The sequence below is a fragment of the Corvus cornix genome, chromosome 5 (genome assembly GCF_000738735.6).
Source record: "Corvus cornix cornix isolate S_Up_H32 chromosome 5, ASM73873v5, whole genome shotgun sequence".
In the NCBI taxonomy this organism is placed as follows: Eukaryota; Metazoa; Chordata; class Aves; order Passeriformes; family Corvidae; genus Corvus; species Corvus cornix.
Window position 1 is genome coordinate 57,696,839 of NC_046335.1, and position 23,495 is coordinate 57,720,333.

The 23,495-nt window shown below is 42.8% G+C and overlaps 1 protein-coding gene across 10 annotated transcripts in view; it reads right to left on the minus strand.

Moving 5' to 3' along the window:
- The window catches only part of SHANK2 (SH3 and multiple ankyrin repeat domains 2), a 279,065-nt gene that overhangs the window by 35,719 nt on the left and 219,851 nt on the right, over positions 1–23,495 (minus strand). For 6 of the 10 annotated variants that reach the window (XM_039551944.1, XM_039551945.1, XM_039551950.1 and 3 more), the window contains 4 exons: positions 5,859–5,994; positions 4,012–4,092; positions 3,597–3,605; positions 848–868 (listed from right to left, as the gene is read on the minus strand). In XM_039551944.1, coding sequence (XP_039407878.1) covers positions 848–868; positions 3,597–3,605; positions 4,012–4,092; positions 5,859–5,994 — 247 coding nt within the window. The remainder of the gene's footprint in view (positions 1–847; positions 869–3,596; positions 3,606–4,011; positions 4,093–5,858; positions 5,995–23,495) is intronic. The other 4 variants (XM_039551951.1, XM_039551949.1, XM_039551947.1 and 1 more) reach the window with 3 other exon arrangements.

Sequence of the window (23,495 nt, forward strand, 5' to 3'; positions counted from 1 at the left end):
CCATGAGAAGGTGGAAATGACACAGCCCCTGCTCGGGAGAGCTCACAATCTAGGGAAGCAAAATGACGTACAGGAGCATGGAGAAAGTGCAGCTCAACACAAACAAACTCTCTGTACACAAAAATACATTTATGGAAACTATTAAAATAGCACTGCTATTTCTACCTGGCCCCCTGCCTCGCCATCAGTGCTGGGATGATTGCGCAGTAGGGATCTAGGGAAGGTGGGTCTTTGGGAGAGATTTGAAGGAGAAGGTGGTGGGTGGCCTCATGAATCAGTCCAGGGAGGGCACTCCATGCATACAGGACAGCGTGGAAGACGTTCTATCGGACACTACCGAATTGTGCAGAGCAGCATTTGTCCGGGTGGGAAGCCCAGGTGTGGTGTGCGAGATCCCTGACTCCTGAGACAGACACAGTGTGGGCGCGGAGGAGCGCGCGGCCGTTCGGGAGACAAGCGGGGCACTAACGGGGGACCGCACTGGGGGGAGGGGGTCACTGGCCACTAACTCTCTGTGGCTGCCAGTCAGCACAGGAACTGTGAGGACATGAGATGGAAGGGGTTGGAAAAGAGTTGGGTACAGAGAAGGAAAAAAAAGGCAAGGTGAAGGAAAGGAGACAAAAGGAAGAAATGCGGGGGATATTTTCGAATGTGGTCTTCTGTTTGAGTTTCTTAGTGTGTTTGCAATTTATTAACTAAATAACTAAAAAAACATATACAATAATTAATGTACATTTGACACCATAAAATAAACTGGACCATATGCCAACATTTACATTATGTTATTATCCTCCACTATGGAAAGGTGAGAAACAGGTTAAACAAGAGACAAAATGCTTCCCCTTACCCTTCTTCTTCCGTACTGAAGCTTGGAAATAGAAAGGGAATGAACTGTGAATCAATTCTGAAGGTAATTTTTTATATGCTAAATCCTTGTCTGTCATTTTGAGCACAAACATTATTCTTCCCCCTAAGACGTCAGTCTCTCCCTGCTCACCTCTACTAAACAGGTATCTCTCAAACCACAGTAGATAAAATTTGATTTTGCCAAGCTGTTTATCAGGGTTTATGATAACCATGAGGAATTTCTCCCCTCAGCTATTAGGGATACATCCGCAGGGTTTTTTTTCTTCCTAAGTTCTTTTTTAAAACCAGTAATTGGGGCAACTTATTGATGCCAGGGCTGTCAAACTACGTCAACATTGGGCATTTCCAAATCTTTGCAGATTTAAGTGGAAAGGAATCATTAGCACACTGCATCTTTTGGATTAATTAATTTGAAAGAGGACAGCTCAGATGGTCTGCTCTGTATTATGAAGAACAGAATAGCTCAAAACTTGTCAATAAAACTGTAAGTAGGGTTCAGAGCCAGGCAAAGGAAGCAAGATGGATAATTTTTTAAAAAAAATTATGTTTAACTTAGCTAGATGACATTACAAAACTAGGCACTCTAAGGGAAAACAAATGGGGAGTTTCTATTTATATTTTTCTTCTATTACATCACAAGGGACATTCAATAAAATTAAAGGCATCACATTCAAAACCAATAAAAAGGAAATACATCTCTACACAGCACATAATTAGCCCGTGGGATTCTTTGTCACGAGACATTGCTGAGACCATGAGCTTCTCCAGCTCAGGAAAAAGGGTTACACAGAGGTATTGATGAGAACATCCACAGTGCTCACTTATAGGCACTTCCTATTTGGTTTGCACATATATGTCGTGAAGAAATGCTTATTCACTAGGGAGTTCAATGGCTGTAAAAATGTGGGTGTTCTCATAGCTCTCACAGATGTCCAATATATACACATATACATAGAGAGAGAGATAAATTATGTATAAATACACACATACAAGCTGTGTTTTATGTCAGGAGACAACTTCTAACTGATGACAGGGAGAACATTTTCCCTGTGGAAGCTTGTTCAGCTGCCATGCAACTGAAGGATTCTTGTCCCTTCTGATAACAGCCCTTTCCCAGAGCAAATATGAAAATAGGTAGACCACAGATGTTATTTGGAAGAGCAGTCACATTGTTTGCTAGGGTGGCAGATGTTCAGAGTGTCACACAAGTGGCATTTTACAGCCTTGTTCAGGAAGAGAGCAAATTTCTCTCACTACTACAGCTTTCCTAGGGGACAAGCACCTCTGGAACATGGTGCAGGACTCTTCCTCAGAACAGAAAACTCTTGCCACTGCAATATCTGCCCCATCTGGATAAATATGAGTGGGAAATGTGCTCAAAAATGGAAATATGTCCCATGGCTGCTTGTTAAAGGAGCTGCAGTGGTTTCTGGTACTTGGTGAGGACAAACAGCAGATCAAGGACTACAGCCTGAGCAGGGGGTTGGGAAAGCTCAAATATGATGTCTCCACTGGGGACTATTAACAAGCTGTTCTCCCCTAGGGAAATGCTGCTTTTGCTGTAAGAACAGCTTCAATCTTCCTGTGGAAGATCGAAAAGTCAGAGAAATAGAAGAATATCCTCAGCTTGAAAGCAATTGGCAGAAGAGGATAATGAAGGGGCAAAAATGGTGCCTAAGTATTGCTGTCCCCTTGGGAAAGGTGGTTGATAAACCACCTTTACAAGCTCTCAGCACTCCATGAAAGAAAACCAAATGAAAAACACCCAGACCCACAAAGTGTGCTCCAGAAATAATATTTTACATTTTAATCCTGGAAGTAAAATGATGGAGCATTCACAAGCTGTTGATACTTAAGCTCCTAAACTTCCTTGCACATAAAAATCAAATTTTCTGAGACCTGCTAGAGCTAAATAATCAGACTGGGGTGGTTATTTTGGTCTTCATTTGGTTGTTAGACCATAGAGAACAGCACCCACTTCAGCACCACTTTGCTGGGAAGACTTCCCACTGGAGTTACGTGACTCAACTCACTAAAGGATGGATGGGGTCCATCTGCCCCAGAAAACACTGACTTGCAGGGGAAAAAAAAAGGGGCCACGAGGCTATGATTCCTTCCAGTTGGCCTTCAGATGAGTCCATGTCAGGAAAACCCCAAGCTCATAAAATTAAGTATTTAAATCGCTGTAGAATTACATGGAAAAATGGTTTTACTGTGTGAATTATTATCATCTACTGCTCTGCAGTGAGGGATGTGGTTTGGTTTTATACCCATTTCTCACTTGCTAAACACGCTGTTTTAGTGTTACAGCCACATAGAAATGTGCACTGGGCTTTTCTCTTTTTATGTGTGATTTATTCCTATTTCCATGTCTTAGTCTAGCTGCAGAAATTCTACCTTTTAATGACCTAACAGATTAAAACCAGGAAGAAAAGAACATCTACCCTCCTCATTTCTAGAAGATGAATACAAATTCCTGAAGAACTATGCATATCTAGAATGTGGATGATCAAGCAAAGGAATCTACAACCACATTTCTCAAAATTAGCAAATGAAAGACTGAATGCTCAATAATTTTTTATTACCAGTAGTGAGAGGAATTAAGTTTATATCATGCACAGAAGTCAAAGGGATATCATAATATGCACTTTTTCAGATCAAATGAAACAAGTTGAAGTTGAAGCTGCTTCAACACTGTCAGCTTTTAACAACAGCTTCTGGCAGCTTACCTTTATCCACTAATGAGAGGCCACAGAAATTTAAAATAAAACAATATTAGATGAACTGAAAATTTAGAAAGCAAAGCTAACAAAACACGATACAGCATTTCTTTCTTTCTTTCTTTCTTTTTTCTTTCTTTTTTTTTTTTTTTTTTTTTTTTTTTGGTAGATGTGCCAAACTTTGATGATGCATAAAATGTATCAACATTCCCTTGCGTAGCAGTAAAGGCACAAGTCTCCACAAAAATCAGTCATGCGAGTCATGCACATTTTGAACTCTCCAAAGATGCAGCATTCTTAAAACCTCCTCTGCTCTAGACACTGTACACAGTGCAGCACCCTTCATCAGTTTCACATATAGACATATAGATAGATATTTACATCTCCACTAAGCCAGCATGCTTGCCAAAAAACACTTTCTTACCAAGCTCTTCCAGCTCTGAGGTCATGGACTTAGACCGCAGGGTCAGTGCAGTGGTTGGAGCTCGCTTAGGAGGTGGTGGGGCTGTGCATGGAACAGAGAGAACACACAGGTGTCAGCCAACACACACCCTGGGAGCCCTGTGCTCACAGCCACAATTCCGTATCAGCTGGAAAGGATAAGCTCCATGAGACAAGGCGGAAATAAATACCTACATGCGGAGGAAAAGCCCTGAGATGCTTTTCATGGACTGAATTTCTCCACTGTTTCTGGTTCTAGCGTAGGTTGCTTGACACATCCGCAAGCTTTTATGTAACAGGAAACATAGAAACACTTAAAGCTAAATAACTGTGCACTTCTGTTTCCCAGCAGGAAAAGGGCTTTCTAGAGAAAGGACCTCACAGCAGTGCTGCCCCTTCTGAGAAATATGTGGGGCTAAAAACCTCCTGGGCACCAGCCAATCTCTGGCAGATTAATTTAAACTTTGGAGAAACGGTTCAGTCTGAGAAATCCAGGAAAGGACATTCGAATTTATCTGAATTCTTAAGGGGAGTCTAAGGGAAACAGGTGTTTCCCTTCTCAGAATAAATAAGACCTTACAATATCAAGGCACATCTAACACAAAAACTAAGATCTGTGCTTTAGTATCCTGATAACAAATACTTCTGTTATTATAAAGACCATCTCACTCCAACCCCTCTGCCACGGGCAGGGACACCTTCCACTATCCCAGGTTGTTCCAAGCCCCATCCAGCCTGGCCTTGGACACTTCCAGGGATCCAGGGGAAGCCCCAGCTTCTCTGGGACACCTGGGCCAGGGCCTCAGCACCCACACAGTAAAGAATTTCCCCGCAATATTTAGTCTAAACCTGCTGCCTTTCAGTTTAAAGCATTGCCCCTTGTCCTGTCACTACATTTAAGGCCAATATGACACATCCCAAAAGGCAGGGGGCAAAGAGGTTTGTTTAAAAAGTGTGAACAGTAATTCCATCAAGCTAAAAGTAATGCAGGACCATGCTGGGATATGATTTAGTTTAACACAACAGCCTTTCCCCTCCACCCCACAAGCTGGTCTCACTTTCAATTTTTTAAATTATTACTATTTTTAATAAGCAACAGAGGTGAAAAACACTCCCAGCACAGACAGAAAGTTTTAGTTTCCTGGAGCAGGAGGGAGCCCTGGAGTGCCAGCTCCTCCCCTGCTCCTGTGTTGAAGAGCCAGGTGTGTGTGAGGGATAACTGGGACTGGTGGGAGGAACAGGAGCTTTCAGCAACGTGCCGCTGCTGTATGGAACACCAGTGAGCAGCAGCAATCTTTCCTGCTTAATGATAATTATGAGGGCCTAATGACTTCCCTGCATAGCTGGGAAAGCAAACTCAGGGGCATCTAAGGTGAAGGAGACAGTGTAAATTCCTTTTTTTGTTTCCTCTTTTTATTTTGGGTGAAGTTTTTGTGGTGGCTTTTTGGATGGGTGGGTGAGAAACACACTGCTGAACTACTCCTATCTCAAGTAGGTTTGCAATTAATAAAAGATCATCTGTTCTTAGTGCTTTTCCTCTCTCACTGCTGCAGGAAGTTTTACTACAAGATCCTCAAACACACACACGAGAAAACCCCCAAAAGATGAACTTTCTCACCAAGCATGACAAGAGAATATTGCTTGTGTTAATTGTGTTAATGTCTAACCCAACAGAATTACATCGCTCTAAGTTAAACAAGAACTGGGCATTTCAAACTTTGGAAGGCAAGTCTAATAAATCAGAATGTAGAAAGCAGCAGTTTCATGCCCATACTTGGTTTTCTGTGAAGCAAGAGCAGGAGAGTCCATTAGGAAGAGAGAAAAAGGTACCTTTCTTCCTTGCTGTGTCATCTGGATCAAGATTCCTGGTTACTGTGACAACCTTCAGCACGAGGTGATTGCCCCCCTGTCGAATCATGTTCACCACCTGCCTGTGGCCAACTTTCACTACATTCTCATTATTAACCTGCACAGAAAGGAAGGAGTCTTTTAGACCAAAATGCAGAAAATGTTTGTTCTATCATTTTTATAAACAGAAGGTGGAAAGAACGGGAAGAAACAGAATTTCTACAGTTACTGCCTTTTAATGAAAATACGTATTTAAGGAACAGTGCACAGCTGACAGGATGACCAGAAAACAAAGCTACTCCTTTGGGAAATACACATCTAAAGAAATCCAACCAAATCCTGCCCTTTATGTATTTTATTTACAACAATTAGAGTTTTCCTTCTCCAAGTTTCTGGAAGGATCTCCTGTCCTGGGAGCAAAGGCAACAGGGCCATAGCAGGCCCAAAGAGTCTCCATGGAAAAAGAAGAGCTAAATACATGAAATCCAAGCAGCTACTGTGGTCATGGCAATTAAACTCCAAACTGCACTGCAACACTCAGCTAAAAAAAATAAACTTAAGAAAAAAAAAAAATGTACTCTCTCAGTAATTCCTAGTGCTGTATCATCCTTTTTGCTGGATATGTCTTTCCATAAATTAAAAAATTAATGGACACATAAAATAATAAATTAATAGACACAGAAGAAAGCAGAGGCATAACAACTGCAAGTAAGCACGGCTAAAAGCAATTTATTTATTCATTCAATCTATAAGGAGTCACTGAAAGTTATCTGAAATCTGAATGATGACAACATGTAAGACTGAAGTGCTGCCTGTGCTATTTGAGCATAAAAGATATTGAGGAATGGAGGAAGAGCTGCTGCCAGAATACATGCTGGGAAGTTGATCTCTCTCCAAAATTCCACTGACTCAGTAATATTTCACTGAGATCACTCAATGCCTTCCAAAATGAACATTCATTTTCAAAGTAAGTGTTTTTAGCCTCCTCTATTTATTCTGACAGGCTGGGCATCTCACACTCTCAAGGATTTACAGTTTAGAGCAGAATCTCTCATTAAATATTATTGCCATTTAGCAGAACAAACAGCACAAGCCGCCCCACTCCAACTTGAAATCATTTTTCCATCCATTGTCTGGAAGGGAAACCTTCCCTTTTTCCAAGCTTTAGCTGAGCCAAAATGCATTTTAATGAACCAGTGCGTTGGTAAAGCATCTTTTTGACACAGTGCTGCAGTCAGGAGCCCGAGGGGAGAGCTGTGTGCTCTGTGTCTGAGCTCGAGGTGCTTTTGGAGATGCTTTTTTGGTTTCATGTACTGTGACGTAGGTGGAACACATGCTGAACATCCAGACCTGTTGAGCAGGCAAAGATGAAGTTCTCTCATTCTGTAGGTGGAGGGTATAAAAGAATATCCATTTAAATAGGGCTCTTGCTGGTTTGCTTTATTTTACACCTTCTTAGCATCTGGTATTTAATTTCAAGAGATATTTATTTAGCTGGACCAATGGCATCTAAATTTAATCTGTCTAAAACACTGAAGCAAACAGCGTTATCCATTTACTTCTGAATTCCTTCCAGTATTAAAGCCTCAACCAGGTAATTCTTTTCCACAGGAAAAAAAAATCCTGTAATTAAGAATTATGGAATGCATCTACTCTATTTTTACTGGAATTAAATTTCAAGCTTGGAAGCCAGTAAGGATTACAATGTAATCCCTAATGCTGTCAAAAAATAGAGCCCTCCAAATAAATCAAAAGTCAATATTAATCAAACACATGTATACTTTCACTAGTGTAAAGTGATAAATGTGTAATATGATAAACAGCTTATGCAGCATCCCATCTGTTCCCTTCGTTCTGTGCAATGATATTTAACATTTAGCAAATATATACAACACATTTTTTTAAAGCTGCCTCAGAAACAGAACCCGTAAATGACTGTTTATAGCAGCTTTGTTGAAAAGACCCAGTTACAAAAGCTGGGACCAGAAAGATTTACCCGAAAATAAAGAAAATAAAAATATTGATAGGAGAGCTGAAGGTTGTTTAACTCAGAGTCTTACAGAAATAGTGGAGAACAAAAGAATCATGAGACCAGCAGAGCAGAATCTCATCTTCACAGTCTTTAGCACCTCAGGGGGTAAAACTGGAGCGTGATTACAAAGCAGTAACTCGGGAGCTGTCAATAGCTTATAAAGATTGCAATGACATTATTTCTTTTACCCTCCTTCAATATTTCATCCAGAAGCCAAATGACTGCGGAAAGGGTCATCAGGCAGTGAGACAGCAGAGTTCAAGCAGGTTTGTCTGACAGCTTTAGTTTGATATTATGCAGCAAAACTTTTCCAGGTGTGAATAAATTGAGGTGAATCTCTCTCGACTTCCACTTCAAGCTTTGGCAGGGGGGACTTTGTAAAGCAGGAAAGCAGATATCTATTCCAACTGTGCCAATTCATTTCATAATCACCACCGTGTTCTTGATATTAAATGTAATCCCACTTTTCAAAACACTCAAAAACTGCTTTTTCTTTTAGTGGCTAAGTGTTTGGAAGGAAGCTCTAGAAACAAAGAGTAAAGTTGTTTTGCAGGCTCAAATTTGTGTCTTTCCCTCTTCTTCAACCCAATCTTTCAGCATATTTTGTGCAAGCTTTCACTGCAAAACCTCAAGTTCTTCTTTTCCTTCTACTATTCCACAAAATATTTCTGCACTGAATTTCTTCTGCCATGTCCTTCAAAAATAAGTGAAAATAGCTGAAAGAAACAGACACGTGAGGAGGCTGGGTCTATGCTACATCAATGAAATCATCCAACAAACCAAATGCAAGGAAAACTGTCCCTTGGGACAGCCCACAATTTCAACAACTCCCCTCTATCCGCTCTGGACTCTCAGGAAAAGCCTCAGAATTCTGTGTTTTTGAAGACCATCCTTTATTATCATCTGGTTACTGGCCAGTGGGATGGAAATCACTTTGAGAGAATTAATTTATGAAATAATGCGATCTCATAGACTGAATGTCTTTAAAAATACTCTAAACAGGCTGGATGAAAGTGGGGGTTTTTTTCTGAAATGCACAGTTGTGCAATGGGTTGAAAAAATAATAATAATATAATACAATATAATATAATATAATATAATATAATATAATATAATATAATATAATACAATAGTAAAATAACTAGCACATTGTAAGCTGGCAGATGCACGAGCTGGAATACATTCACCAGAGCAGCCTTCCTGTAGGAAGGTGCAAAAGGAAAAAAAACCCCACTACCAGAGAAAGAGACCTTTGCAGACTTCGTTCTATTAATTTAAAAAAATAGATTAAAACAAACAAAAAAAACCCTCAATTTTTTCAATGCATCATCCTAATCCTTCCATTACCTAAACATTCCCTCAGTGGAAAAGGCAGTCAATCATTCTGAACAGTAATTAAGTAGGCAGAACTCCATCATTATGCTTGGAATGCCCGCTGGTGGAATGGTTGAAGTTGGAAATGCACATGCTGCCAGAAGAAGCTTCTCAGAAGCTCTTCCTTATCCGCTGAACTACTTGAAAAAAACCCCAACAAACCCCCAAACCCGTTACACACACTTACAACCCCCTGCCTACACATTTTTTGAAATTCACCCTTTTTGATAAATATTTCACACACACAGACTCCATCACAACTTGTACCAGTGAAAATAAATAGCCCACAAGTGATTTAGCAGGCTCTGTGTTTCAAGTCACCACGGAGCTGTGCACGTGGCACTGCCTGTCGCCAGCCAGGAAGGGTTTCCCATCTGGAGACTAAAATGTGAGAGGAAGAAAGACACAGTGACCCAGACAGTTTTGGGGAAGTTATCTGTGCTCCCAGTAAACCCACAGGGCCAGCCCAGGGGTCACCCACTGAAAACCAGCAACGGGTTGTGGTGTCTGCGGCCATACTGGGATGGGCTGGAGCAGCATTTAGCACAAACTAGCACAAATGTCCCAGATTTGCACCTGACAAGCATACTGAGTGTCAAGAATCCCATTCTTTTATCCTCTAAATTCATTCTAAAAGCTGAATTTAGTGGGCTCACGGACAGCACAAGGGTACACAGACAGTGAATCTGGAAAGGCTTCGGTGAAAGCAAATTTGACCAAATTCTGCTGGCAGCTTACTTTGCCCTGAGCACCTCAGGAAAGGCTTGAATGCAAAAAATGACCACAGACCCAAAGGAGGAGGCAAGTTAAAAAGGTCCAAATCCAGAAGATGCTTTGGTGTAATGACATTTTATGTGCTTACAAAATGCATTTCACCACAAATGATATCAAGATTCATTGTCTCAATTTTAACCTGTGTCTTAGATTAAAAGAGAAAGTAATAATATAATATAATATATAAATGAGTCCCATAATGGAAATTAATTTATGAATTTGTCTCTGCAAACCCAATTATTCCCATCACACCACAGAAGCTTAAACAGACAGAAGCAAATGGCTTCAGTCCACTGGGCTCCAACTCTTCATTTATTTCTACAGTTTCTCAAACAGGCCTTGAACAGTCTCTGGAAGATTCCTGAAGACTTTCCAACACCAATGGGAAGTTTTTTTACGTTCTGATCTCCCACATAAACATCTCTGAATGCCACTGGTGTTTGCCCATATCCCATTTAATCTACTTCGGTGTAAAAGATGCTCCAGAGACTTCGTGTACTGTTGATCTAAAAGGTGCTACTAAAAACAAAAAGAAACAAAAAAAAGAGCTTCACAGAAACAGGGATATAAGGATGTGGAAATTCCAGCTGACATCTTGCATTAATAATGATTTTGCAGTAGTCCACTTGCTCATAGATTTGCCTGCCCTCGTGGTCTTACTGCATGGGATGATGTAAAGTTGAAACCAGTGAGCATGGGATTGGACTAGGTGATCAACAGAGGCAACTTCTCACCTGAATTCTGTCATTTCTGGCATTTCTCCAGAAGAAGAAATAGTATAAGGAAGTACTTGACAGCAAACTAAATACATAAGAATTAAGGGAAAAGCATCAAAATCATTCGTAGCCTTGCTACAGTAGAAATTTCTTTGCATAAACTCAAATATTGGGGTGCACAAACAAGATATAAGAGGCCTAAAGGAAAACACCCTGTGGAGAGACAGTGTCCTGAGGTTTTGGATTCCACCCTGCCACCACATTTCCCCCTGCTTGCACACAGGGAATGTTGTGCCTTTTCTGCTGCAGCTCCCGTGGCAAAGGGAGATGTTACTGCCTGGCGCTTGCTCCGGGCAAGGGCAGCAGGACAGGCTGGAGCCTGGTGAAACCTGGCATCCAGCCAGGCAAAGACTTTCCCCTCAGCTGATTCAGCAGTGGCCAAACTGCTGAAAAGTGGAGTGCAGCATGGCCTCTGCCTGGAGACAGCAGAGCTGTCGAGGAAGGGCTCAGCTTCATCCCCCCGAGTCGCGCCAAACCTTCGGCTGCGCTCAGGAACATCTATTTCTGAGAGAGGCACTGGAAGGCAGAGGCATCTCAGATCATAAACTCCAGACTCCTTGGTTGTCATGGCAACTGCATCACAAAATTTGTTTCTTAACATTTAGCCAAGCTCCATCTTGGAACTTCTCAGATTTCTTGTCCCTGTTATTCCCGCTAGGCCCAGAACCTCTGAGAAGAACTGGTATTTTCTCTAATTTCTGTCCTAGGTGTAACCAGTTTGTACTAATCCTTTTTTCTCCTGTGTCAAACTACCAAAAGCCTAAATCGCCTTTATTTTCCCCTTACTTTCCCAGCATGCTACAAACATATCAGGTGGGAGTAATGCCCTGCCTTGGTTAAACACACATTTTAATAATATATTATGACAAAGTCGAAAACCTGAATGGAGCATAACAGCTGTCAGTCCTTCAAAGACCTTTTTAGTTTTTTTTAATGTGCCTAACTTCAGCCAAACCAGCTTATAAAGATGGTCATGCATTCATCTGTGTTTCACCCAGCTTACTCTGGTCCCAGGGCACTGTCTGACCTCCCTCAAGGGAAATGCACAACTTGTTTTCTTCTAATAACTACAAACTGACTGGATGAGTTTGGGATCAAAGCTGACACCCCAAAAAAGCAGCAGCAGGGTTAAAGGTTGCTGTTCATCTCTTACCCATTACATTCTTTAAAAGGCAGAACTATGTTAAATCAGCACTCTCATCTAAAATTTTGCATTTTGCTTACTTATATCTCACCTGAAAGCTGCTGCAAGTAAGTGACTCCCGTCCTCATGAGACTACACAGAACATTCAAATATCCCTCAATTACTTGGACCCCATCCTATTAAAAATAATGGCCTCCATTAATCAGTACCTGTTCCTATTTTGAATCCTTTGGTTTAAGTCACGTTTCATTGGAGGGGTTCAATTAACTTTATTGCAGTTGATTGAGCTGCAGTGTTCAGCAATCAATTAAGTGGCACTTAGGATGAATTTGTCCGACGTCTGCCAGGTGCAAGAGGTGGCAGCTTCTCATGTTCTGACTTCTCTCAGGGAAAAAAAATCCAATGAACTGTGCACATCTGTTTTGCTTCTTTTTCCTTAAAATAAACTCACTGAAGATAAGCCAGTAACTAATTTTTTTTTTCCACGTTCCAATGCTCAAAAAAATATGTACTAGCTTAAAATTCAGTGAAATTAAAATGAAGTTTGAAGTGCAACAGAGAGTATCTTAACATTATTCATCTTGTGAACATGCCTCTTATATTGAATTTGTTCTCATAGCCCATAAATTATGGTACAGAGACAGCACCAAAAACAGGGTACCAAAAATAGCAAACTAGAGGTCACCCATATAGTAAAGAAACCTCTCCAGCACGTCTGCCCTTCACAGATGAGAGCGTGCATGAAAATCTGAAACTGCTTAACCACTGCAACCAGAGCTGCTTCCACCTCATTCCCCCGGCACATCCATAGTCATCCTCCTCTGCTGGGGGCTGCTCTGAGGTGGAAGCAAACTGAGGAAAGAAAAGAAATGCAACCCAAGCTGCACATTTGAGCAGTGGAGAACAAACTCTCATGCCTCCACGCTCCTCTGCTGGTCAGTCACCCACGCCCCAGCTTGGCGCTCCCTCAGCGCAGTCGCTGATGCTCCGTGAGGCCCTTCTGATAAACTGACTCCAGAGGGAAGAAAGAATCAAAAATTGAAAGGATAATTTTGCTCTGGATCACGGATTGTCGCTGTGATCTGAGTGCTGGGCCAGCTCTGGGCAGCCCAGTGGATGGAGCTGGTCTGTTCTGCTGACAAGTTTTGGACGAGCCTCCTTTCGGCAGCCCTGTGCCACCATCGGCTCCTCGGGGACAGCTCCCTGCAGGGCAGCATGAAGAGCAGGATCCCCTTTGGGCAGAGTGCATTTCCTAGCCAGTCCCTGGAGCCAGCTCCAGCTTCCTCCTGTGCTGCTGTATGGGGACAGGAGTGGAGAGCAGAGGGAGCTGAGGCAGCATTCCCATTCCCGCTGTGCCCTGGGAACAGCACCCACCTGCACATGCTGCCCCCCAAAGTGATGAAGGGCTTCAGACCCCAACTAAACAATTCTCAGCCCAGCGCTGGAGGAAAACAGGAGGCTCTGTTCCACCCTAAAAATATCATATTTTTTCAAATGGGGAGTTGCAGTGCTGTTATGCAAGCACTGGGAGGACAATGGATCTTTATTTGAATTCTGAATGAACCACTTGATAAGTATTTACAGGAGGTAGAAGCTCGCAGGCTGAGTCCTTCTATTTTTAAAGCTCTGCATACCTACACTAAAGGGCATTAGGCAGAGAATTCTAAAATATGCATCAAAATATAGATCTCTTCATGAGCATTAATAATACAGCCCAATATTAATTTACATTAGGTAAGCACCCGTTAGTCAGGCAACACAATTTAAAATTAAACCCTGTACATGGGATATAAACTGGCTGGTTCTGTACATTTCAATGATTTTCTGTTAAAACCTTCCCAGAGATTACACAGATATATTGACAGAAAGTGTTGTCATCATGTGTTGATAATCTATATTTCCTCCTCCCACATACAGTCACTTTCCAGAAAATGCATCTGCTCTAAGAACAATATTAAAAAAAAAATGTATTGCTCATGCATCCCTCTTTATGCAGGAAAGCCTAATCTTAGAGCAGATGGAGAGAATTCTTTCTCAAAGCCATGATCATTTTAACGAGGCTGCCTTAAACTTGGAATCCCTTAGAAGTTCAATTTGGAGGCCATGGCAATGAGGACTGAAGTCTGGGCCTAAGCAGTGTATAAGCACAGACAGAATAATCAAACTCACATAAAAAATGTGTTCTGTGTTAGATCAGAATGAAGAAATACCCATCAGTCAGCTGGTGATGTGTGAGTGCCCTATTTTAATTTAGAAAATTACTGATTGCACTACCCATCCTGCAGCTTTTGTGCATGCTTTATGCCAGACTTCCCAAATTGAAGGTAAACCCCAAAAAGAGATGTCAGTGATGGAGTCATTGGACAGCATAAACATGGGAATGTTTAGTTTAAACCAACCTCAAAAGAACATCCAAATGTATATCCCTAATTGTAATGTAAAACAGACACGAGCCACAAATACCATGTTGCACAACACTAACTCAAAAAAGCATCCAAAGACAACTCTTGCAGCTCTCTTAAAGAAAACAAACTTGTTTATAAGAGCAATTTCATTAATTCATAATGAGGCTTTTTGTTACCACTTCAAAGAAGCGACGTTCTAATTTACTTACTCTCCACACAGGATAACCACTTTCTATCATCTCAAGCAAGAGCATGAGTGCAAAAAGCTCCTCTCTTAAGAAGGAATGATTTATTTTCGTGAGTGAACAAGCATCAGAGGAGGGTAACAGCAGATCCCTCAGAGCATTTTGTCACAGCGAATAAGAATCACCAACAAACCTTTCATTAAGTTTGATTTTATTTGTAAATAGTTGGAAATAAAAATCTATTTTGGGATGATCTGGTGACTCACAGAGCACGAGGCAATTTCCTGGTCTTTGAAGAGGTTCCACCTTGGCTGTGGAGAGCGCCGGTCCCGAGGGAGCAGAACCAGCGGAGCAAGGCTTTGCCTTCTGCACCGCTCCCAGGCCGAGGCTGCCCGCAGCAGCCAGCGATGCTGCAGCCTCTCCTTCGGAGACATTTGCTCCACAAATGTCGGGATTCGTCCAAACAAAGCTTTGGAAACACTTTTGGAGGCACTTCCTGCCTTCTAGTGGCCAGAAGGGAGCCAAACCTGCCACCTTCTTCCTTTCAGCACCCAGAACCGGCAGCACAATCGCCCGCCCGGCGGGCAGCAGTCAGCTGGGCGAAGCTGGGGTGAATCAGTGCTGTTACACACTGACATTTTAGGAACACTCTGAAGAGCCTTGTGGAGAGAAACATGCCCCAAACCTGAGCACAGGCACCGAGGAGAGGGAGACAAACGAAGCACGAGTGACAAACAAAGCCCAAGCAACGAGGACGTAACGGGATTTTCAGTCGGGAAGCAGCAGCCTCATCTGCACCAACAGTAATTTTAGAATCAGTGGAAAAGACTTCCAAGGTCACAATTTTGCATGCTTGCTCTCCTGCCACCTAAATTTTCTGTGCAACCCAACTCCCAGAATTAACAAACAGCAAAGCCCCACTGAGTTGGATTCTATACTAAATATTTTGAAATGTGAATTAAGTCTTAAGAGCACAAGGAAAGATCAGAAAAGGAACTTACTCAGTATGTTAAGAAGAACAGAAAGAGATGGTGCTGCCCTACACTGAAGGGCAGAAAGGCTGTGTGCTTCCAAAATTAAGGAAGGGAAACTTAGATTTAAAAACCGAATATTATGCAAATCCCTTATAATTCAAATTAGATTTGTAACGGGGTGTTGTAGAATGGAGTTTAAATGTCAACCAAGCTCTTAGGCAAAGGTTCAAAACTTGGAGGCACTGCAGAAAGAGCTGATACTTCCCATAAAGTTGGAATTGCCAAAAGCTGTGTCAGGGTGACTCAGATACTGCCCTTGATGGATGGATTCAGGGAGAGTCAGGAGCTCAGATTCCTGAGGTACTCTCCCCCTGCACAGGACATAAAACCACCCAAGGTGTTGGAATGACTCCTGTGAGCACCTGATGTGCCAAAGCTTCACCCTAAATCCCCATCCCAGGAAGGGTCAGGGACAGCAATGCAGATGGAAATCACCCACCAGCACCTCCAAGGGCACTCCCACCACAGGATTTGGGAACCAGCATGGGCTGGGGACCGTTTCCAGGGACTGGATGGACGCAGCTGCCTTGCTTTGGAGCCTGACTCCATCTGTGTGATAGCACGATGCTCCCTGCCAGCGGCCACGCATCCCAGAGAACGTGGAACACTTGAATTTCCCAGCCTGTGTGAATTGTACATGCTGCAGATAAACCTGGGAAAAAGAACTTTGCATTTTGCCAAACATACACCAGGTAACCCTGCTGGAAGTTACCAACTTCATTCCATAGCTAGCAGGAGCAATTTCTTTAGTGCCACGTTGCTCACACAGCTTTCCCATCTCACATGGAGACAGAACTGTGAGAAGGAGGCACACTCACAGCCCTAATGTATAAATTTTAGATGACTTTAAGGTAGTAATTGATTCTCCTCGAGTGCCATCCTCTTTTTTATTCCAGCCTCTGAGCTCCTTGCCTAATTGCCCAAATTGCAGTAGCATCACATCTGATTTCTCTCCAAATACCTTGACCTAAATCAGCTTTGCCCCAGTTACTGGCATTGACAAGTCTGGCAATGGTAGAGGGACAATTTCAGTGCATCCTAATATGCTTTTGATTGATTTCCAGGTGGGGCTTTTTTAGACTACAAGGAAGACAGCCATGAAAGACATGATTTAGATTCTGAAGTCTGACTAAGGTGACATAAAAGCTTCAGCTCCAGGAAATGTTGTAAAAAAGCAACCTTAGCGTATGCTACTCACTCCTACTACTGTGTCCCCCAAATCCTGCACAGGCAGCACTGCTGGAATTGCACAAATCCAAGGCAGAATATCTTCTGCCACGGGGTTTGATTAGTGCACGACTGTCAGCCTTCAGAGCATCTTCCTGCAGAATGCAGGGAATGCCTGATCCACGACCAAAGCTCCTGGGAGTCTCTGAGATTAAAACTATATTTAGCCACCCTAAATATATGCTGTCTGAAATAGTTAAGTGAGCCATTGTTGCTAATATATGGTTCCTTTCACACACATATTTAATACATGCTTATCAGCCTGAGCACATTCCTTACTGAGGGAGCACCGTTTTGTCCAGAGGAATTGAGGAAGATGTAGGTGTGTGCATTTGACAGTGGCTAGAGGCACTAGAAATAACTCTGCTAAAAGGCATGGGAACACCACAAAGCTGGGGGCTTCAGAGGCAGAACTTTGAAAGCAAAGAAATAAATCAATCAGGCAGACAAAAAGATGCCATTAATTAGTCCTTCTAATTTCTAAGGGGGGAAGAGCAGCTCTAATCTGATAGAGCCTTTACTGACTCCATCAAATGGCCAGTGTTGGTAGAACAGGCAAGGGCTACTTAAAAATAACACAAAAGGACAAATGACTGGGAAAACCATCCTGTTAAGCACAAATTGACTCCAATTCAAATGTTTCCTCAGCAGAAAGCTTCAAAGCCATTTTGCTTATGTTTACATGGCAGTTCTTTCTCGGCGTTCTTGCTCAGAAGGAAAGAGCTGGAAGTTTTGTGCTCCAGGAGAGACTGAATCTCATTGTTTAATTCAGGAATTGGCTGCATCCAAAACTGGAAAAACGAATTTGTAAAATTCACTGGGGTTTGTATGTCAAAGTCAGGGCAAATAATTCGGGTTTCCTGATTTTCTATGCTACTCCTGTGGGCCTGGTGGCTGTTTGTTTGGGAATTCCTGATCTCTGTGGTTAATGTGGACATTCCTGTCCAGCTTTATTTTCAAAGAGAAAAGAAGGGAGTGTCTCACAGAGTAGTACTCAGAAACTGAGGATATGCAGGAAAGTAGCAGCAACTCTCTGGGAAGTTTTCCTGCATGTACGGCATAGGCAGAACTTCCATGTGTAGGAAGTTGTGTGGATGCACAAACTCTAAAAACAGACATTTTGTCACTTTGGTTAGAGATCAAAGACCTAGAAAACAGGATGCAGCCTCCTCAAAGCATCAGATTCTCAAGTTGCCATCTAATATATTTCCATCATTGCTCAAAAATAAGTGATTTCATCATAAAATCCCAGCATCATACAATGGTTTGGGTTGCAACGGACCTTTAGAGTCTAAGTCCCCCTGCCATGGGCATGGACGTCCTTCAGTATGTTGGGCTCCTTCCCGTGAAGCCAAATCTTAGGATAGAGGCAAATAAATGCCCCTGCTGCACATAAAATAAAGCAAATTTATTGGAACTTTAGAAACCAAGCCAAGATTGCATCTTAGAACTGTATCATTACCTATCTGCACCAAGATTCAACTGCTAATAGCTCCAAAAGAGGCAGAATCTTGGGGTTAGTTGCTTAGCAATTGAAACTTCTCTTTCAGAACCCAAAGGAGGCCTAACAGTACCTTTTGTGATTATAGCCTGAAGTTTTCCTTCAGGACAGAACAGTTGTGATGTTCTTAGCTACAAATCAATCACCCAAACCTTTACTTTATTTTGGTAACACGACTCCTGCTATGCATGGGAAATATCTTCATGTCTGCCTGAATTCTGAGCTCTAAGAGTATTTCATCGGAGCCTTAATTTGGTGCCATTGAAGTCTATTCCCACTGAAGGTGGCTCAGCTTTTCTGCACTGAGACACTTCACAAATTCTAGATCACCCTTAGCAGGCAGGAATATTACAAATGCAAAATCTTTCCCACCAACTTCAGTAAGATCAACTAAATAATCAGGGAAACGGGGATGGAGCAAGAATTAGGATCAAATTCATCCTTTAACCACGGAAAAAGTTTCTCATAGCACTGAGGAGTTAAGCCACTAAGAAAGCATAACTCAGAAGCAGGACAGAGCCTGTTTTGTTCAGCCAGGGAGGCACATTCCCAAACAAGAGAGCAAAATGGGTAATTTTTAAAAGCCAAGAATGGAAAGGAAGGATGGGTTGCAGGTTGTGATAAGAAATCAAGGTTAGTTTCCTCCACCTGGAAAAGATGAAGTGATCTTTCACTTTTCAAACCAGTGTGGTCCAAGTCATATATTCTATGTTTTTACTTCTTGCTCTGCCATCTAAGCAGGAAATGCAGTACAACTTTAATTCTTTTTAAAGCACGGAGTACTGAACTCATTACAGCTCCAACCAAAACACTGGAAAAGTCCAGTTAAATACTTCCATTGGGAGATCCTAATTACCACGGGGACTTGAGGTCTTATCAGTGACCTTCTTTGCTCCTGTTTTTGCTTTCCCTGGAAAAGTGACATTCATTTTGGCTCAGAGCATGTGCTGCTTTTATGTTTTCCTCTCCATGCCTTTGAAAATGAGGAGCACCTCTTTACAAAGCTCATGGGCAGCCTCTCACTCCCTGCTGCTGCAGCATCCCCACCTTGGGTTAATGAAGATGCCCTCACTTAACTATGCATAGCTGGATTTTTTTTTTTTTTGGCCTCACCCCGGGGTTATCACATAATTTATCAAGAAGAGATGAAGAATTTTGTTTGACAGAGCTGCGGCCCATCTGGAAGGTTGCAGGAGATGTAATGTGGCCAAAAGCGATGACTTCATCCCGCGCCGTGACAGCCAGCAAGAAGCAGCAAACAACAAAAAAACCCTCACTGTGAATTCCATAGGTACAGAATTTCCACGGCAAAAGCTGGATTAGTTAAAAGCTTCCTAGGTGATAGAAAGAATAAACTCTGGTTCCTTGTTTCCTTCCCTTTGTCATGCAGCAAGACACAGATTCAAAAGACAGACAGACACTGGGAAGTCAGGCACTTTGAGGGTTTGCCAGTATTTTGATTAGTGACCAAAGTCAGTGAACTGCACTTTGTCTTGTCTTTTATGTAAGAATAAGGATGAGTCATGCAAGACTAAAATAAGCACCTTCTTAGAGGCAGCCTTGCTAATAATAGCTGCTACATCTTTAGTCTTCCCCACTTGAAACTACTCTATTACTGAAGCAGTAGTATGGGCCAGAGCACGCTCAGGGATGGATTCTCCCTCTGCTGCTTGCACCTTCCTGATTTGATGGTATCAAAAGAGATAATTCCCAGCAGACGCTTGCTCGCGGTTTGCGTGGCGCGGTTTGGCAGCAGGGAGGGCTGTGGGGGTGGCTGCTGTGGGAAGCTGCTGGAAGGTTCTGCCTTGTCTGATGGAGCCAGTGCCAGGATGGACTCAATGCTGGCCATGGCCAAGCCCATCAGCAACAGTGGGAGCATCTCGAGTGAGAAAATGAGAGAGAAACAGCTCTGCAGGCCTCCAGGTCAGGGAAGGAGGTGCTCCAGACACCAGAGGTGCTCCAGACACCAGAGTCACCTGTGCCCCTGCAACCCATGGAGGTCCACAGGGAAGCAGAGATCCTCCTGCAGCCCACGGAGGAGCCCACGCTGGAGCAGGGGGATGCCCAAGGGAGGCTGTGACCCCACAGGGAGCCTGTGCTGGAGTAGGGTCCTCTGATCCTGCAGGAGACCCACGCTGGAGCAGCCTGTTCCTGAAGGACTGACCCCGTGGAAGGGACCCACACTGGGGCAGTTTGGGAAGAACTGCAGCCCATGGGAAGGACTGAGGCTGGAGAAGTTCATGGAGGACTCTTTCCCCCTCTCTGGAGCAGGGGAAGTGTGTGAGGAGGCCAGCCACCGAAGAGGAAGGAGCACCAATGACCACATATGAGGGACTGAGTCCCCATCATAGAGTGCCACTGTGGGGGGAAATCAGGAGGGAAGCTGAGCCTGGCAAGAAGGGAGGGGAAGGTGTTTTAAGATCTGTTTTATATTTCTCATTACCCTGGCTTGAGCTGTTATGAATTAATTTGATTTTTCTCCAAATCACGGCTGTTTTGCCAGTGACAGTAGCTGGTGAGTGATCTCTCCCTGTCTTTATCTCAGTCCAGGAGCCTTTTGGGGTATCTTCTGTCCCTGAAACACTGGTGCATCCATGAACCCTGCATGGCAGTGATACCAAAGGGAAGCTCGACTTCTGACTAGAAAACAGGAATACTTCCTAAAACATAAATCATGTCTGAGAACTATTCTGTACAAAGAGAAAATATTTTCAACATATGCATCCCATAATAAACACATGAATTATATTTTGACACTTTGAGGAAACTATTAAACCGTGACATGTCCTCCAGGTGTCATTGGTTAGGAAGGAGTGTAACCACCTCCAGTATTTTTACACAGAAAATTCAAATATTAGGTATTTGTCAGATGCAGAACGCCACCCAGGGAGCACCAGCCAAGGAAAAAACCCTTCCACAGCACAGCAAAGCTCAGTAAAGCCAAGGGAAGGAAAACTTCCCTGGGTTACAACTGGACCATGAGGAACTCTTCCCACTTATCCCAACAGACAGGCTCTTCCTGCTTGAATGTGCCTCAGACAACTGTCCTGGATTTATGTTTCCCTGGAATTAAAGAGTTTTCAGGTGCTGTCAAGCCCTCCAACCTCTCCATAACAACAATCACCTCTTGTTCCTTCATCTGAGCAGTTAAAACAGCAGCTAAACAATGAGCCTGACATATTGGTGGTTATCCTTCAAGACACAATGGACAAGAATCAATCACTTTTTCTGGGTTGGATCAGCTCTCTGTACAGGGAAGATGTATCCAAGTTAGAACCCACCTCTACAGCAGAGCTGTTTTATTTCAAGATGGTCAGAGCGATAATTTTTTAAACACATTTTATAATTGTTCAAGAGGGGAGAGAAATTTTTAGAAAAACAAGAGGATGCCCTGCAGGTTCAACACAATGGATCTTTCATTGACAAACCTCAAACTGTCAGGTCACTGAATATTGTCCTTCAAAACTGACAACCAAGACTGGCTCCTATTAGAAAAACACTGTCAGTGGCTTCTCCAAGACTTAAAAGCCCCAGTTAGCTTCTCATTTCCTCTGTGAAGTTCTTTTAATTACGTAGCCAGACTTGGAAAGGCCGAACAACAACAGATTCTTCCGTGGCTCTGACAGTCCTCTCGCATTAGGAACATATGTCATTCGTGTTTTATCAGACACCAAAGAAACTTAATCTTGTTTCTTGGGCACTTCTGAATTATTTCTGGCAAAGAGAGGCATTGAGATTACAAAGTGGGTAGTCCTGGCAGCAGGAGCAGTTTCTTTGTAGCCTTTAAACCATGCTCACCCTCCCCCCATATACAGAAAGTATTCTGAGTTTTCATACACTTATGTAAAAGTTTATTCTCCTGAGTTAATGAACTAAGTCAGTGCAGTAAATTAATAGCTTACTAGAAACTTTTCCACAATACAATCCTGGATCAAATGGCAATGTTCCAGAAGACGACTACCAGGTCTGCTGTCAGGGAGGGCTGCAGGTCTGCTGGAAGGAAGGCACCTGCATGGCAGAAAGGAGTGGGGATTGTCTTCCCGGCCCTGCCTTCCCAAATGTCTCTCCCAGCACACCATATGTTTCACACACAATATTCCAGATGGATGCTTAAAGGGTTCATTAATTCCTCAAACCTAGATTTCTGAGGGCCTGGACAGCTCAGACCTTTGTAAAATAGACAGGGAGAAGTACGAGGCAAAACCAAAACTGGGGGAAAGGGAGTTAATTTAAGGCGTGTGCAGGGATGGTGGTGAGCGTTTGGAGTCAGCAGCAGCTCTGAATTCCTTCCTTGGGATCCAGCGCTCCAGGACTGTCTCATTCCATTGAAACAATTATCTGCACACAAAACACATTTCAAACACAGCTTCACTTTCGTGACACCAGGCACAACTTTGGAGGCTTGGTTTTGCTCAGAGCTGCAGACTGCATTAGTCATAACATGAGCTCCAGTGGTCCTTAACCTTTAAAGGAGCAAACACATGGCTCACTAACATTTTTGGAGGGAAAAATTTCATAACACTCCAAGAGCCACAACAATCCATCAGGGCCTCTCCAGCTTACTTTCTTTGCTTTATTCTTTTGGGGGAGCACTGTCTGCTTTGCCATCCTGGGCACTTTTCTGCGGCCACGACACAAGGTTGTGAATATTCACAAGTGTGAATATTCATTCACTCTCTCCCTTGCGTGTGGGGTCAGATTAATGCTGCACAGAACATCTAAGGAGAGATGAATGGGATCCTGGAAACACTTCCTCCAGGAAGCGTGCTCAAATCCTACTGCATTTGAAGGTGGAGCTTGAGAAGATCACAAGGCAAGCTGTCCACCAGAGGAGACAAGCAAGAGCTGAAAAGTCCAGGAGGAATAAGCCATCAGGCCAAGAGCTTCCCCTGACGTGCAGCTCCACACAGAGCACAGAAGGACCTCTAGTCTTCCTCACGCAAACGAATTGAAAGCTGCACTTCAGGAAAAAAACCACAGATTTGTTGGAATATAAGTAAAAATTTCATTGGTAGATGGCAGAAAAGGAGAGCAAAATTTGTAATGCAGATTTCTGCCTCCTTCTATTGTCATCTAAAATTTCACTGGTGCTATTTGACCTCTTTTCCAGCTCTTCTCTGGAAGAACAGATGGAAGTCAAGTGAAAAACATGGAAAGGAGCAGCAAA